The following is an 18,113-nucleotide window of genomic DNA, read 5'->3' as shown; positions in this document are numbered from 1 at the left end:
TTTCTAGTCATTCTAAATTAAGTCCTTTTTGGACCTCTTACTGTAACCTTGATTAGACTACACATTTATACTCTTCTGTTCCTGTATTAGACACTGTTATATTGATTGTGTTGGTGTTTTCATCAGCAGTCAGATGTACTGACTGAGAGTTTCTGATCCAAACAAACTTCCGTTCTGAGGCTCCACCCTCACTGCTGGTTTGGGTTTTTCTGTTAATGTGAAATGACGAAGTTATCAGAGCTGCTTTCACCTTTACAACATAAACAGTAGTTCTAGCATTTAAGCACATGCTTCTACAGAGAATTTCTATTATGCATTTGTGGTGAAAAGGTTACAGTGGTTTGATGGTTTCTGCTTTACTGTTATTATGAATTTCTGACTGAATGTAACAGACATTGGGTTCACAGAGAGAGTCAGAATCATTTATTCCAGTTAAGAGAAAGTATGTAGTTCCAGTTTTCAATTCTAATCTTCCAGCTTATACACAGAACCTCTTCACTGTGCATCACATCTATTCATTTCCTCTAACTGCATCTTCCACTTTCTGTCTGTAAATAAACTGTGAAGTTTTATACAAAATACAGGTATATGTAAACAATTGATTTCTAAGTGAAAGTAAGTGAACACATGCTTCACAGAGAACACACTTAAATATTTTTCTGTAAATTTTAGTGCATAATTTTCTATTGATTTGTTTAGCTTAACATAAAAAAAAATTAAAATGTGCTAAAACTTTTGCACAAACCATTTCATGTTTTATTTATTTTCCCCCAAATGTTAAATTCAGGAAATAAACAGCAGTTGTGCTTTACACATGTTTGCTTATTTTCACTTAGTGTCCAAACTTTTGCACACAACTGGATGAGCTCCCTGAACTGTAGATTCTGTGTTATTTTGTTTTTGGATGATTTAATTTTCACTCCATTTAGTTTTTTATTTATTTTTTTTATAGTTTATTTAATTTATAGTTATTGAGTCCTCTTTTCTGATTGGCTGCCCTGGATTGTACCTTTTTCAACAAACAGTCCAGGATCAAATACTCCTTATAACTTTGGCAGGAATGGGTGGGGCTAAGCTGCTGTTGGCTGAATATGGACATATATTTTAATACATTGATACTGGGGACATAAAAACTAATTCATTCAGATTGGGCTGTTTTTCAGTTTAGTTTCCATATTTAGACTAACAAAAATACGTAATTTGACCAAGTTGTTCCGGCTTTTATGTATGACTGCAAATGCTGAATTCATCAACTAATATTTTGTATTAAACAGACAGAAAGTGGAAGATACAGTTACATGTGTAGATGGCTGTTCAGTGATGAGGTTCTGTGTATAAGCTGGAACAGCAGCAGTGATTGATCTGAAAACTGGAATGAATGATTTTCATTCTCTCTGTAGGGATCTTCAGAGCTAAGTCATCGGGAGCAATACGCTCCTGGTAGGGTCTCCCAGGGTGAACAGGTCTGGAGTGAAGACCCAGACTAACTTGATCCAAAAATCCTCAATAAAAAAAGGACACAGAAGACCGTGTACCCTGCCCTGGGGGCAGTGTTCCTTGTCGAGCGCCTGGTGGCTGGGCAGCCCACGTAACCCGGCCGAGCTCAGCACAAAGAGGCAATGTTGGGGGATCATGTGGGCCCACCACCTGCAAGGTCCATCATGGGGAATCAGTGCAGGCAGTAGGAAATGGCAGGGAGGCCCTTGGCAGCATAGACCCCTGCGGCAGAAACTGGCTCTTAGTACGTGGAACGTAACCTCTCTGGGGGGAAGGAGCCAGAGCTTGTGCGGGAGGTTGAGAGGTACCAACTAGATATAGTGTGGCTCACCTCCACCCACAGTGTCGACTCTGGAACCAAACTCCTTAATAGGGGTTGGTCCCTCTCCTACTCAGGGGTTGCACAGGGTGAGAGGTCCTGGGCAGGTGTGGGGATACTCACGAGTCCCCGGCCGGCTGCCATGCAGTTGGCGTTTGTCCCAGTGGACGAAAGGGTCGCCTCAATGCGAATTAAAATCACAGAGAGGAAAACTCTGGCTTTGTGTGCTTATGCACCAAACAACAGGTTGGAGTATTCAGCCTTCTTGGAGCGAGTGGGCAGGGTTCTGGAAAGGGCCCCGCCTACAGACTCCATAGTTTTACTGGGAGACTTCAATGCTCATGTTGGCAATGACTGGGAGACCTGGAGAGGTGTGATTGGGAAGAACGGCCTGGCCGATCTAAACTCGAATGGTGATTTGTTATTGGACTTTTGTGCTAGGCATGGATTGTCCATAACGCCAACACCAAGTTCGAACACAAGGATGTTCATATGTGTACATGGTACCAGAGCTCCTTGGGTCAGAGGTCAATGATTGACTTTGTTGTCATTTCATTAGACTTGGGACCATATGTTCTGGACACTCAGGTGAAGAGAGGTGCTGAACTGTCAACCGATCACCATCTGGTGGTGAGTTGGATCAGATGGCAGGGAAGACTGCTGGTCAGACCTGGTAGGCCCAAACAAATAGTGAGAGTGTGCTGGGAACGACTGTCGGAGGCCCCTGTTTGGAATGATTTTAATTCCCACCTCCAGGAGAGCTTTTCTCATGTCCCAGAGGAGGTGGGGGACATGGAGTCTGAATGGACACTGTTCAAAACCTCCATTGTGGAAGCTGCCAGGCGTAGCTGTGGCCAAAAGCTTGTGGGTGCCTGTCAGGGCAGTAACCCAAGAACCCCCTGGAGGACACTGGTGGTGAGGGAGGCCATCAAGGTGAAGAAAGAGGCCTTTAGGGACTGGATGGCCCGGAGGACTCCCGACTCAGCAGCTAGGTACCAACATGCAAAAAAGGTGGCAGCAGAAACAGTGGCAGAAGCAAAATCCAGGGCGTGGGAGGAGTTTGGTGAGGCCATAGAAAAAGACTTTCGGTCAGCCTCGAGGAAGTTCTGGACAACTGTCCGGTGACTCAGAAGAGGTTGCGGTGGCTTCGCCCAAGCCGTATTCGGCAGGGGTGGAGAAACTCTGACTTCAAATGAGGATATTGTCGGTCAGTGGAAGGAGCACTTTGAGGAACTCCTTAATCCGAGAGACATGCCTCCCTCATGGGAGTCAGGGCCAGAGGCTTCTGGCGTGTCAAGCTCCATTTCCCTGGTGGAGGTCACTGAGGTAGTTGGCAAGCTCTTCAGTGGCAAGGCACCGGGGCGGATGAGATTCATCCAGAAATGCTTAAGGCTCTGGATATTGTGGGGCTGTCATGGCTGACACGCCTCTGCAATATTGCATGGACCTTAGGAAACACACCTTTGGACTGGCAGACCAAGGTGGTGGTCCCTATTTTTGAGGAAGGGGACCAGAGGGTGTGTGCCAACTACCGGGGTATCACACTGCCTCCCTGGGAAAGTCTATGCCAAGGTGCTGGAAAAGAGACTTCGACCGATAGTTGAACCTCAGATTGAGGAGGAACAATGCAGATTCCGTCCCAGCCATGGAACAATGGACCAGCTTTTCACCCTCTCACTGATTGTTGAGGGGGCATAGGAGTTTGCCAACCCAGTCTGCATGTGTTTTGTGGATTTGGAGAAGGCTTACGACCGTGTACCCAGAGATATCTTGTGGGAGGTCCTCCGGGAGTATGGGGTGCTACTCCATAAGGCGAAGCTCTCTGTTTACCGGTTGATCTACATCCCGACCCTCACCTATGGTCATGAGCTGTGGGTAATGACCGAAAGAATGAGATTGCAAATACAAGCAGCAGAAATGAACTTTCTTCGCAGGGTGGCAGGCTACACTCTACTTGATAGGGTGAGGAGCTTGGTCATCCGTGAGGAGCTTGGAGTAGAGCCGCTACTCCTCTGCATTGAGAGGAGCCAGTTGAGGTGGTTCAGGCATCTGAACCAGACGCCCCCTGGATGCCTCCCGGTGGGGGTGTACCAGGCACAGCCTACTGGGACAAGACCCTAGGGTCATCTTAGGACCTGCTGGAGGGATTATATCTTCAAGTTGGCCTGGGAGCGGCTTGGGGTCCCCGGGAATGAGCTGGAGGAAGTTGCGGGGGACAGGGTCCTCTGGGATTCTCTGCTTTCTCAACTGCTACCTCGACCCTATCTGGACTAAGGGGTTAAGGATGATGATGATGATGATAATGATGATGATGGTTCTCTGTGAACCCAGTGTCTGTTACCTTCAGTCAGGAATGTGTAATATAAATAATCTATACAGAAAACACCCAACCACTGTAACTTTTCCACCAATCATGCATAATAAAAATCCTGTGTAGACACAAAGAATGTGCTTAAAATACTAGAACTACTGCTTGTAAAAGAAAAGCAACAACTTTGTCATTTCATATCAAAAGAAAACCCAAACCAGCAGTGAGGATGGATCAGAGTCAAATCATCTGAATGCTGATGAAAACACCAACAAAATCAGTATAACAGTGTCTAATACAGGAACAGAAGAGTATAAATGTGTAGCACATGAAGATTACTACAACACATATTACAGTGATCTAATCAAAGTTACAGTAAGAGGTATGTAAAAAGGATTTGATTTAGAATGACAGTGGAAAAAAATGTAATTATTCCACATTATTCCATTTTATTAAAAGCTGTCACATATATTCAGAAGGAATATTTCAAACATTCAGAGAGTATACTTCAGTTTTAATAGTATTAGTACTATTGAATACTATTAATATAAGGGCAGAAGGCAGGAAACACCCTGGACAGGTCACCTGTCCGTCACAGGGCGAGGAGCATTACTACTGTACAAATATCATCCTTTACATAAAGTTAAGAAGTTATAGAAGAGGATCGGCACATTTCTCTTTAAAACACACTGTATCTTAGAGACTTTCATTAGAGTCATTTTAGAGACAAAGTTGAAGATGCAGTACGAAGAAATGTTTTAAGAGTGATGAGGTTCTCTGTATAAGCTCGAACAGTTGCAATGATCTGAAACAGTAGTGAATGATCTGAAAACTAGAATCAAATTTCCTTTCACCTGCAATAAGTGACTCTAATACACTGTCTGAACTGGAACAATACGAATGAATGCATTGGTGGACGAAGTACACAAACCATGTACTTGAGTTAAAGTAGAGATACCCATGGTAAAATATTACTCCAGTAAAAGTAGAAGTTCCTCCTTTTAGACCTTCACTTGAGTAAAAGTACAAAAGTATTTGCCTTCAAATGTACTTCAGTATCCAACCTGAAAGTACTAAAAGATTAATTACAACTCTAATGTCCTGTTACCATTTTTGTAACAAGCCTCTTGTCATTAATTAGTCTGACGCTGATGTCTATTAAAATTGTTAATAGCACGAAACGCTGAAGGCAAACAATTTCCATTAGGTAGAACCAAGTGGCCATGAAATAACTTTTTGCGAACAAGCAAAGTTTTGGTTTAAGATTTATTTGCAACTTAATTTAAATAAAAATAAGTTTAAATTTAATAAAAACTTGCTTTAAACAGGTTCACAAATGAGTTTTCCCTTATTATAGTGCATCTGTAAGTATCTGTTCATAAACATAAACTAGCAAAAGCAAATTTACCATAACATGAACTAGTGTTTGTATAAATTCAGAAAAAAGACACGTCAGTCACAACTGCATATGTGTACATATTTCTATATTGTGGTCTATTTACACAAAGTTAGGTTAGTTCCATCATTTATGTAGGAATAGACCCTCCCAAAATGTTATGCTGCTGTGCTGACGTTGAACCATATGCTTGCACTGGGTCGGTATGTCCAACAGGTCAAAACAAGCTCAAAACAAAGTGCCCTGTACCCTGATTGGTGTTCTTCCTTCACGCTTCTTTTGTTTTGACTTTGAAAAATGTTATCTTTTTATACACACATAAGCCAAAAGGAACGACAGATTTCTCATAATGTAGTGAAGTAAAAAGTAAGACCTTTGCATTTGAAATGTAGTGGAGTGAAAGAAAAAGTCGCTCAAAATGGAAATACTCCAGTAAAGTACAGACGCACTAAAAAACTACTTAAGTACAGTAACGAATTACATTTACTTTGTTACTGTCCATCACTGAAAGAATGTAGTAATTTGTCAGTATTAGAAAGGGACAGATCTTTCAAATTGTTTAAAAGTCCTAGACGTGGTAAAAAATTAAATATTTTACGATGTTTAAATTAATTTGTGTTTGTTCCTGCTTCACTTAAACTAGTGTTTATGTTGTAAAGGTGAAAGCAGCTCTGATAACTTCATCATTTCACATTAACAGAAAAACCCAAACCAGCAGTGAGGGTGGAGCCTCAGAGCGCCGTCTACACTGGAGACACTGTTACTCTGATCTGTGAACTGCAGACCTCACTCACTGGATGGAAGTTTCTCTGGTACAAAAACTCTCAAACAGATCATCTGCCTGCTGTAGATGAAAACACCAACACAATCAGTATAACAGTGTCTAAAACAGGAACAGAAGAGTATAAATGTGTAGCATGCAGAGGAGAAACCTACTACACACATTACAGTGATCCAGTCAAGATTACAGTCAAAGGTACATCATGATTTCTATTTTCTTTTAATAAATGATATGACTGAGAATGACTGTAATTATTAAAAACAAAATTATTTCCTGTTTTTAAATACTGTTTAGCATTTATTTTCAAATATGTTCTCTGCTGCGTAATAAATAAAATATTACATTAATTCTTGTTTTATTTTCTGTGAGACATAAAATTCAGTGTCCAGTACACTTGACATTTGAACTCAGCAGCATGAAATGTGAGTGTTTTAAAAAAAAATGATTTCTTAACACCAGCATAACAAGACACAAATCAAACATTGAACTTTTTCTTTGTCCTTGTTTTTTCATAATCATATATATATATATATATATATATATATATATATATGTGTATATATATATATGTATATATATATATATGTGTATAATATATGTGTATAATATATATATATATATATATATATATATATATATATATATATATATATATATATATGTGTGTGTGTGTGTATAATGTGTATAATATATATATATATATATGTATATATATATATATATATATATATATATATATATATATATATATATGTGTGTGTGTGTGTGTGTGTGTGTGTGTGTGTGTGTGTGTGTGTAGTAATAATAATAAAGTTTTTAACGCAAAACAAGTACACTGCTTTACATGACCTTATCCAGAATGAACAAATGATTGAAATGATCAAGGTCACTGAAGAAAAACTCAGAAAACATTAAAAGCTTTATCAGATATTACATAGATTTATATGCAATATTATACATATTACACATATTACACTTTATACGCTAGCCCAGTGTCGTAGACCGTAATACCATTTGTGTTTCAGAAATAATTTTTCTGAAATACATGAAGTGTTTAGATTTTGTTTTGGTCTCTTATTGTGACATTAATACGTATATTATTTTTATTAATTTCATTATCCATTAATTATTCGAATGTCCAGTTTACTTGACAACAAGATCAACTGAAATCACAAAGAAACAATGTTTTCCCCAAATTCACACTTCATCATCTACTGTCACTCCTAAATACGTAGATTATACCTGTAATAAAAATACTAAATGATTGTGTTTTGTAATGTGAGTCTATTGCACTAATCAAAGTCCGAATGTCCTGATTACTGGGCATTAAACTTTATCTCAAAATGTGTGTATGCTGTCTTGAATATCTATTATTTTCTTTTTTCTACCTTCCACAACAGGAACCTTTTAGAAGCACATACATATAAAACATGTCTGAAATAAATAAAGCATCATTTAGAAAAAGTATTTCATTTGGCGCTGAGCATCTTTCTCACCAGCTGCCATGTTTGCTTTGTTTATAACAAGATAAAAAAGGAAAACAATACATTAAATAATCATCCAATAGAAAGACAGAGTTCTGTAGAAACACATAAAAGTGAGTGTGGTGACATACCTGCTTCTGTAGAGCTGCAATACCTGGAAAAAATGTCCAGTATGCTGGACGTTTGGAATGAGAAGGATAAGCTAGAACAGTTGCAGTGATGGATCTGAAAACTGGAATGTAGTAATTCTTCAGCATCAGGAAGGGAAAGTTCATGTCTGAGTGTTGATGCTTCTATAACGGTCATAGTTGTGGTAATTAAATGTTTTATTACAGGGTTTAAATTTATCTGTGTTTCTTACTGCTGCACTTGTATCTGTCCCATACTGTTATAGAGCTTCTTATTTGAAAGAACCTACAGCTCCTTTGGTGTTGGTTGGTGTGTCGTTGTTGTACTTAATTCATGAACCCAGCAGAAATCTATATTCCAATTGGAAATTAGGAAAGCAAATATTAAAAATTCCATATCATGAAAACATTAAATGACCTCACTTTTTTAAATAAAGGAATCTGAAGTGATATGTAAATATCGTTAGTTTCAAAATGTACCATTCACTACCTACTACCTAGCAAAAACAGCCATTTTGAACTCATGAGAACCAACTCTTTTACATACATTCACCTTTTCAGCCTCAGTAAAGGTGAAAGCAGCTCTGATAATTTCATTTCACATCAACAGAAAAACTCAAACCAGCAGTGAGGGTGGAGCCTCAGAGCACCATCTACACTGGAGACACTGTTACTCTGATCTGTAAACTGCAGCTCTCACTCACTGGATGGAAGTTTCTCTGGTACAAAAACACTCAATCAACACAACTGACTGCTGATGAAAACACCAACACAATCAATATAACAGTGTCTAATACAGGAACAGAAGAGTATAAATGTGTAGCACGCAGAGGAGAAACCTACACAGATTACAGTGATCCAGTCAAGATTACAGGTACGTCATGATTTTCCTTTCTTTTTGATAAATACTATTTCATTTCTTAGAGAGAGTTTACAAGTTTCAAGAGAGACCAAAGGCTAAAGTGAAAGTGCAGCCAGCTGAGCATGTGTTCATCAGAGAGAGAGTCACTCTCACATGTGACATAGAAGGTGGAGATGTCTGGAGTTACAAGTGGTTTAAGAATAATAAACGTCTCAGTGAAGCTGAAAGGAGGAAGAAATATGAAATCTCTAATGTTGATCAGTCTGATGAAGGTGATTATAGCTGTAAGGGAACAAAGTCAACAGAGCTGCGTTACTCAGAGACCAGTGATGCTGTTAGACTGACTGTATCAGGTGAGTCTCATCTTTCTCTCTTTATTTCTGTCATTAACAGTTAATCCTTTAAACAAAGGAACTGTGGATTGTCTCTGACTTCAGTTACTCGCTCTCATAACTACAATAACTTACATGTTAGCTTTATAGTAGTTACTGAATAATAAACTTATTAATTAATAATAAGCCTGAGGTTTAAGGGAATAGAAGATTTGAGGTGCGAAAATATTATTATCTTGTACATATAATAAGATGAAATTTCTCTTTTAAACACACAGTATTTTAGATGCTCCTCCAGTGAGTTCAGGGAGCTCAACTCTGACTACATTAGAAAAAGACACAGTGAGACAGCTAAAAGTTTAGTTAGAGTTTGTTGACAGACAGAAAGTGGAAGATACAGTGCGTGTTTGATGTTTAGATGGGTAAAGAGGGACAGGATCATATGCACAAGGTGGAATAGTAGCAGTGTAACAGAAGTAGTGAATAATTGAATTTTATTAATTCTGACTTTAAATTTTTAAGATAGAAATTGTTTCTCAGGCAAATCAGTATGAATTCATAATTTAATTAAGTATTATTTATATTATTATAATATAATTAATTATTATTAAGTGTGCATGTCTAATTGTATTATTCAATTAATAATATAATAACATAAATTTGTAATTGATTACCAATTTATGACGATTTTATGACGAGAGAATATATTTTTACAGATGGAGGTGATGTGCTGTCAAATGACTGTGAAGTTTCTTCATGATTTCTGACAGTAATCTGATTAGCACTAAAGGCTCTCTTGTCTGGATCAGTTGGTCTCATTTTATACTGAGTACAAAGACTCCCTGAAATTAGAACAAACACACCTCAGATATACTTTCTAAAAATGATTTTGTTTTTTTGTGTCACCAGAACTGCAAAATAGAGTTGGGCACTACCACGATGTTTTATGCCTATTTTATGTTCATGTTTTCGTAACAAATCTTGATATTGTTCTAAACAGCCAAAAGGGGAAAATATATGGACAGTTCCTTTTTTCTGACAGTGTTAGGAGTAAACAATATACTGTCTGAATGTCTTAGTGTTTAATGTTTAGGCTGAACCTAGACTGTCAAGTTGAAAGTAAAACCCTGTTAGCAGTGTTTGGTGATTTGTTTGGGCCACACGAACCACAGGCAACAGTCAACCACTGACTCTCCCAACGTCCTGGCAGCGGCTCATGGCCAACAGTGTGCTTGGTGTGTCAGAGTCTGAGAGAGTTTGTATCTGTGTTGAAGGTGATTATTGTGGTAATGACTCTGAAAGCAGTGTGTGATTTCATGGACTTTGTGCTTGATCTTCAACAGCAGTGAAACCCAAACCTAAACTCACATCAAGCCTTAGAGGAGCTGCACTGACAGAAAACTCAGTGCAGTGATTCTGGAGTGCAGGCTGGATGAATCTGCTGGATGGAAGTTTTACTGGTTTAAACAGTTCAGTTGCAGATAAACATAGTGTTATTATCTCAGCAGATCTAAGAACACTGTGTCTTTATTAAGATCTTTATTAAAACTCAAGAGGAGACAGATGTGAGATTACTGAGGCCTCTGTTCAGGAGAAATACCTGAACAGCAGGACTCTCCTTTGTCTTTCTGTCTTATCTTATCTCACTGTTGTCTAAGAGACACCACAGAGATATTTAGGAGATCGCTTTTCTGGAGATTGCTTTTTTCTTATGGGTGAATGTCTCCCTGCATTTGGGAAAGCCTGCTCCACCCCAACCACAGATGTACACGAATGAATTTCTTAAGCAATGATACCTTTTATTATTAGTGTTTTATTTAAGGAACACTCCTAACACGTGCTCACATTTGGTGGGTCAGTGACAGGCAGGCCCACACAACGACATGGCCGGGCCCCTAAAAAGTCTGCCCCTTTCCCACCTCTGCCCAAAGTCTTGAGGCTGAGATGTGCCTAGTTCTTTTAGCAACAGTAGGCATTGTAGTTATGCCAGCCTGTTCAATTTAGCAAAAAAGCATTTACATGAAACAGGACCACTGTTTGTGTTCACACAAGCTCTGATTCAGGGCACTCTGGCTCTGCTTAACCCCTGGTTATACACTCTGATCTACTTTGATTCAGATACTGATTTGGGGAAAAATGTACCACCCCAATTCCAAAAAGTTGGGATGCTGTGTAAAATGTCAGCAAATGTAAATAAAAACAGAAAGAAATGATTTGCAAATCTCATAGACCCATAGTTTATTCACAATAGAACATAGAACACATATCAGATGTTGAAAGAGAGGAATTTTACCATTTCATGAAAAACATTAACTGATTTAGAACTTGTTGGCAGCAATGCATCTCAAAAAAGTTGGGACGGTGCCATGTTTACCACTGTGTTTCATCACCTCTTCTTTTAACAACACTCTGTAAGTGTTTGGGAACTGAGAAGACAAACTGCTGTAGTTCTGAAAGTGAAATGTTTTCCCTTTCCTGTTGATATATGATTTCAGCTGCTCAACAGTTTGAGGTCTCCTTTGTCGTATTTTTCATTTGATAATATACCAAATATTTTCAGTGGTGACATGTCTGGACTGCAGGCAGCTCAGTTTAGTACCTGGACTCTTTTAATACGGAGCAATGCTGTTGTAATACATGCAGAATGCACTATTTTTCACAACATAGGACTGTTTATCACCTAGTACAACATGTAGACCTGCATTTCCCAGAATGTACTTTTTTATAGCAAACTGTTTTATTTAAGGTATACAGTAGATTGCTGCACTGTTTCCACTGTAACTTTACATCAGTCCTTTACAAGTCATTAGTAAATGTTTAAATGACTCTGTTTCCCTCTAGTTTATTAGTTTACTAACAGCAGATAATTTTGTTATAGGCAGTCCTAAAGCTGTGGTGTCCATAAAACCTGATGAACTCGTGTTTAAAGGAGAGACTGTCACTCTGAGATGTGACATACAGTCAGGAGGAGACACTGAGTGGAAATTCAGCTGGTTTAAGAATAATCAACCATTCAGCACAAACAGAACCACACAGGAGATCAGTATCAGCTCAGTTACAGAGTATTACAGTGATAAATACACCTGCAGAGGAGAAAGGAAACGTGACTCTCAGAGCTCAGAGATCAGTGATGCTGTTACACTCACTGTGTCTGGTGAGTGTTTGGTTTTGTTCTTATTCATTTTCTGTAATAATCTTATTATTCTGTATGAGATTTATTTCTATTCTGCATTTGCTCTCTGTCAGGTGCAGCCCAGGCAGTACTGAGTGCGTCTCTGCAGAGCTGGCTGACTGAAGGAGACTCAGTGACTCTACACTGTGAGGTTAGAGACTCCTCTACAGGCTGGACGTTCAGCTGGTACAGAGATGATGAGGAGCTCCTCTCAGACAGCAGAAGAGAAGCCAGAGGCTCCTTCACTCTCAGTCCTGCTGCTCTGAATCACTCTGGAGTTTATAAGTGCAGAGCAAAGAGAGGAGAACCAGCCTTTCACACTGAGAACAGCAACACACAGCCACTGTGGATCACTGGTGAGGAGACCCAGAACTGGTGAATTTATTGTTGTCATTTAATCAGATGTAGGGAAAGCCAGGAACAAAGTAACATGGGCTTGGATATTTTATGCAGTTTCACAGGTTCAAGTAGAACATACTTTTAGTCATTTTCTCATATTATCATTGCAACGTCATCTGTAAGTCTTGACCGCAACTGGACAGATATTTCTTAGGATTCACCCTGATGACCGTTTTTGTACCATAAAAGTATTGTTTTCGTCTTATGTATTTTTTGATTACTGAGTTGTGTGTATAAGTCACATAATTTATATTATATAATATATATTATATAATGTAATATATATTTTTTAAAATATCATCGTGCTGATATTTACTTTTCTAATTTGTGGTCAAAAATAAATTGTGGCCATGTCTGACCACTCTCTTTTCACTAATTATATTTAGTCTGATGAATATATCTTTATATACATTAGTTTAGAAACTTCGGCTGGTTCAAATAATGTAGAACTATGTCAAATTAAATTTCATTTGGAGAAGTTCATCAGACATTTTAGTAACTGCTACAACTAGCCCCTCAGTCTGTTACAGTTACACCCTGCCTATGGGGTCAGGTGTTTGCGCGCCCCATTTTCAGCTGAATTGTTTGTAAACAGATGGTGCTGAGAACAAAGTTAGTTTTCATTTGTAGCAGAGATGTGTAGGTCGCTTGTATGTTATTGCTTAATAATAGGTGCATTTTGCAAGTATGTAATTACTGTATTATTGTAGCCCAACTTATATACACAATTTGTCCACCATCTGACTAACACTAAATTGTGTATGGAAGTTGAGCACCTACAAGATGTACTAATAAAGCAGATGTGTCCTGTTCTAGGAGTAAACTGTTCATTTGTTCAGTATTAGTTATGTTAGTATTTAGAAATATGCTGCAGTTCATGTCTTCTCTCCATTTTTCAGGAACGTCTCCTCCTGTCTCTCTGATCATCAGTCCCAGCAGAACTCAACACTTCACTACTGACCGTCTCTCTCTGAGCTGTGAGGGACAGAGTGAGTCTACTGGATGGAGAGTGAGACGATACACAAACAGTGGGAAAATGTCAGATTGTTTATCAGACAGAAGATCAGTTACAGGATCTACATGCAACATCAGCTCCATCTCCACATCCCACACTGGAGTTTACTGGTGTCAGTCTGACTCTGGAGGGAGAAGTTCTCCTGTCAACATCACAGTGCACAGTGAGTCTATATTAGTTTTATTACTCATAGGAGTCTGGTACAGGACTAAAGATCAGCTTAATTTATTTATAAGATAAATCAAAATTGCTCATGATGCGTAAGATACAGTATCGTTACACTGGAAACATTGCAACAAATGTCAAAGATGTCAGAAGGCCATATTTTCATGATCATTAAGCAAGTGCTGATCCACAGTGCTGGTGTGTCTGAGTGTGGCAAATATACAGTTGGTATTTTTGAGATCAGTGGTGCAAGTGCTAACCCATAGCAGACCAGTGCAGGTGTAAACAGGGGCAGAGTTTGACTGAATACAGACATGGTTAGGCTTGTTCCAGTGATATCCAATCAAATGACCTCCTGTCATTCACTTTAAGAGCCAAACGTGCACTGGTGGCAGAGCACTGGGATATTTTCCTAATGGCAGGATATCGCCTCCTTCCATTACTTTGATGCATAGAAAAAAATTCTAGATTTCACTGTATTTTAGCAGTAAATATAAAACAGACAATTTTACTACAAATGTGTTTTCTGTCTTCTCATGCACACGTCGGATATTCTGGTGGTGAGTGTTCATCAAGATTGGGTAGTAATGGAATACATGTAACAACGTTACATAAGGAAACAAGAAAAAGGTGACTGTATTCCATTACAGTTACTGTAAAAAAAGACCAGATGCAATTTTTCAGATGCTAAAAAAACTACATTTTAACTGGATTTATTCTGTTCGACGTGTTCGACATGTGAACTGTCACAGGTGACATGAACATGTCTGTTGTCATCCAAGCTGACTGGAGAGTCGTGTCCCAGAAAATACAACTTTTACATTAGAAGACTAAGTTTATCACAGAAATGAGAAAATTAAAGTCTTCAACTATTTGCCCAAGACATCTGCTGTTAGTGCTGTAGAAGGTAGGATTCTGGTTAATTAACCAATACCCACTGTGTTCTGCTGTCAGTTGCTATAGTAAGTTAACTAGGACAGGTCAGCAGTGTGTTTCAAAATTTCTCTCTGTGAAAGCTACAATGAAGTTAGCTGGCTAGTTGGTGATTTGTTAACCTCACTATAGCGATGTCTCTGGGAAAATTCTGGCTATGCCACTGTCATATGTAGCCGAGTGACCATTAAAAGGAGTCACTAGGACCAAGTTACAATGCCTAAGAAGAGTAAACCCCAAGTAAGCCACTGTGGGAATTTCACCCGCAGAATTACTTATTTCAGTGACACACGAGTTCTTTATTGTACAGGAAGAAAAAGACAGAGACATGGGTTCCAGGTATAAAATCCAGCCAGTTTTATTACACTTAGCTTACCATGTTAGAATATTAAATATACAATATGGAGATGTGCCAGCTAAACCTGGCAACAAGCTTTATTACTTAATTAAAAGCAAGCTCAGTAGGAAGCCATCACACATAAATTAACATCTTAAAAACTCTGGTCACCAAACCAAAAAGATGGTGGGCTAACTGCAAAAAGGGGGGTATAAGACTTCATGCACATCAACCACCAATCACTAGTTAGGACCTAGGTTTAAAAAGGACAAGGGAGAGTTAGTAACAGTTGGTTTGGGGCTGAACGTACAATGGAGCTCCCCTAAGTGACTCAGTCACTAACCAATATTTAAATACAATATTCACAATAGGGCGGCACGGTGGCGCAGTGGGTAGCGCTGTCGCCTCACAGCAAGCAGGGCCTGGGTTCGATTCCCGGCCGGGCGACCAGGGTCATTTCTGTGTGGAGTTTGCATGTTCTCCCCGTGTCTGCGTGGGTTTCCTCCGGGTACTCCGGTTTCCTCCCACAGTCCAAAGACATGCAGTCAGGCTGATTGGACATGCTGAATTGCCCCTAGGTGTGAATGTGTGTGTGATTGTATATGTATGTATGTATGTATGTCTGTCTGTCTGCCCTGCGATGGACTGGCGACCTGTCCAGGGTGTATCCTGCCTTCCGCCCAATGACAGCTGGGATAGGCTCCAGCACCCCACCGCGACCCAGAAGGATAAGCGGTTTAGATGATGTATGTATGTATGTATGTATGTATTCACAATAAATAAATAAATAGAATGTAAACAAAGTACCAAAAAGGGCAAAAACAGCAGCTAAACAGTTGTTCCCTTTAAAACTAAAAAAATAAAAAAATATCTTTAACCCTCTACAAGGGAGGATGCTGCAGATAACACTCAGTGACAACAGGGAACATAAATACCACATAGCAATTTATCAAAATCATATAACAATAAAAAAACACATGGATGCTCTAAACATACCTTTCCAATCATAGCATGAACTCAGGAGTACACCTATCAGGGCACAGAGGATTGATCAGCCATTAATTGCCTGACACACATCTGTGTCCACACTTAAAAACTCAAACATGAAAGCCACTCTGCATGTAAAGTAAAAATCTAGGAAAAACAGGACCAGCAGCATACCTTGAACAGATGAACTCGCCACATCAACAATGAGAAAACCAGCTTAACCCCAAAGAAGTCATTCTAACAGGCATAAATGCAGACTACTTAAGGCTATTTTAAGCAGCTGTTTTATGTACTGATTAGTGGGCCTGTTCTTAAAGAGACAGCACTCCTAGCTGTCTGTACTAGGTAGGTAGGTAGGTAGGTAGGTAGATAGATAGATAGATAGATAGATAGATAGATAGATAGATAGATAGATAGACAGATAGATAGATAGATAGATAGATAAAGTACAAGAGAAATAAAAGTATATCTATTTACATATTTACATGGCATATGAGACAGATTCGCTGTATTTACAAGACCGCAGGCACTGAGTGGTAAGAGGTAAACTAACAGCATGTATTATAGACATAACTAACTCTTAGTTGCATCAATATTATAGTGTAAAGTAAAGTGCATACTAACCAATTGGTCTTCCTAAAGAGACATTACACCTGGTTACACGTAGTTTTGTCAATCATATTTCGCCTTTTATATGTCTTTTTGTTTCATAAAACAGTGCAGTTTTCCTGTTTGCGTTGTTTAAAGATGTCTTGTTGAAATTTGTTTGAACTCTTTATTTTATCTGACTTTTATATGACTAATGAGACAAGCAATCCAAAAACACCAAAAAGTTATCAGATTACATTACTTTATTATTGTAATGCTTTTTATTAGATTATAGTTACGTTTTTAACAGGTAATCAGTGATCTGTTTCAGAATACATAATTTAACCCTTCCAACCCTGATGTTCACGTGTGAAAAATCAAGGACAGCGTGTTTATATTGCCTTTATAATTCCTAATTCCTCATCTCTGTTATGACAATAAATTGACAATAAGGTAGTCTGTTATTTCATATCTGTAATTTAGTGTAATATATGGCCTGGAGTGGCTTATTGCTTTTATAAAAAAAAAAGATAAAATACATCTGAAATGCATCTACAATAGTCTCAATGAACATCAACAACACTAATACTAATAATTATTATTTTTACAATAATTATTTCAATCAAAGATTATTTAACAAAGAGCACATTTTAATGTCTTGGCTCAACAATACAGAATTCTGTTGGTAAATATTCTTTTAGCCTGTGTTCAGTTCTGTGCCTCTGGTGCAAAATAATTGCTACATATCAGACAGATCAGTGCTTGTGTTGATATCATTACTGTACTCTCCACACTATACTCTGTCACTCTTTCCTACAGATGGTGATGTGATCCTGGAGAGCCCTGTTCATCCTGTGACTGATGGAGATTCTCTGACTCTCTGCTGTTTATATCGCTCAAAGCCCTCAAACCTCACAGCTGATTTCTATAAAGATGGATTATTCCTTCAGACCCAGACTACAGGAGAGATGACCATCAGTTCTGTCTCAAAGTCAGATGAAGGCCTCTATTACTGTACACACTCAGAGAAAGGAGAGTCATCAAAGAGCTGGATCTCAGTCAGAAGTGAGAATACATGATAATTTTGTGTTTCATTATGTAATAATATAATAATTTATTTTAAACAGTACAGTAAACAAAATGTTTAAATACAATATATTGCTTCTTTCTTTCCTCAGTCTCAGGTTTTGGATCTAGTCACATAACAGGAGTAGTGGTGGGACTGAGTTTAACCTTTTTGCTCATTATCATACTGAGCCTGTTTTGGTGTTACAAGAAGATTTTAGACAAAAGTAATTTATATTTGTAATTTGTAGTTATTTTTAAATAGCTTTTCTAACAAATACATGCAGTTGAAAAAAGTATGTAAGATATATTTTTGACTTTTAGAACTGGATTACTGTGCAGGAT

At 38.4% G+C, this 18,113-nt stretch overlaps 1 protein-coding gene across 1 annotated transcript in view; it reads left to right on the top strand.

Moving 5' to 3' along the window:
* Positions 1–18,012, top strand: part of LOC118825418 (Fc receptor-like protein 5) — an 80,603-nt gene extending 62,591 nt beyond the window's left edge. Inside the window, exons 4-8 of the mRNA XM_036596002.1 lie at positions 11,986–12,261; positions 12,354–12,635; positions 13,578–13,856; positions 17,523–17,768; positions 17,882–18,012. Coding sequence (XP_036451895.1) covers positions 11,986–12,261; positions 12,354–12,635; positions 13,578–13,856; positions 17,523–17,768; positions 17,882–18,012 — 1,214 coding nt within the window. The remainder of the gene's footprint in view (positions 1–11,985; positions 12,262–12,353; positions 12,636–13,577; positions 13,857–17,522; positions 17,769–17,881) is intronic.
* The last annotated feature ends 101 nt before the right edge of the window (positions 18,013–18,113 follow it).

The sequence above is a fragment of the Colossoma macropomum genome, unplaced genomic scaffold (genome assembly GCF_904425465.1).
Source record: "Colossoma macropomum unplaced genomic scaffold, Colossoma_macropomum, whole genome shotgun sequence".
NCBI classification, from domain to species: domain Eukaryota; kingdom Metazoa; phylum Chordata; class Actinopteri; order Characiformes; family Serrasalmidae; genus Colossoma; species Colossoma macropomum.
This window is presented reverse-complemented; position numbering and strand designations above follow the sequence as displayed.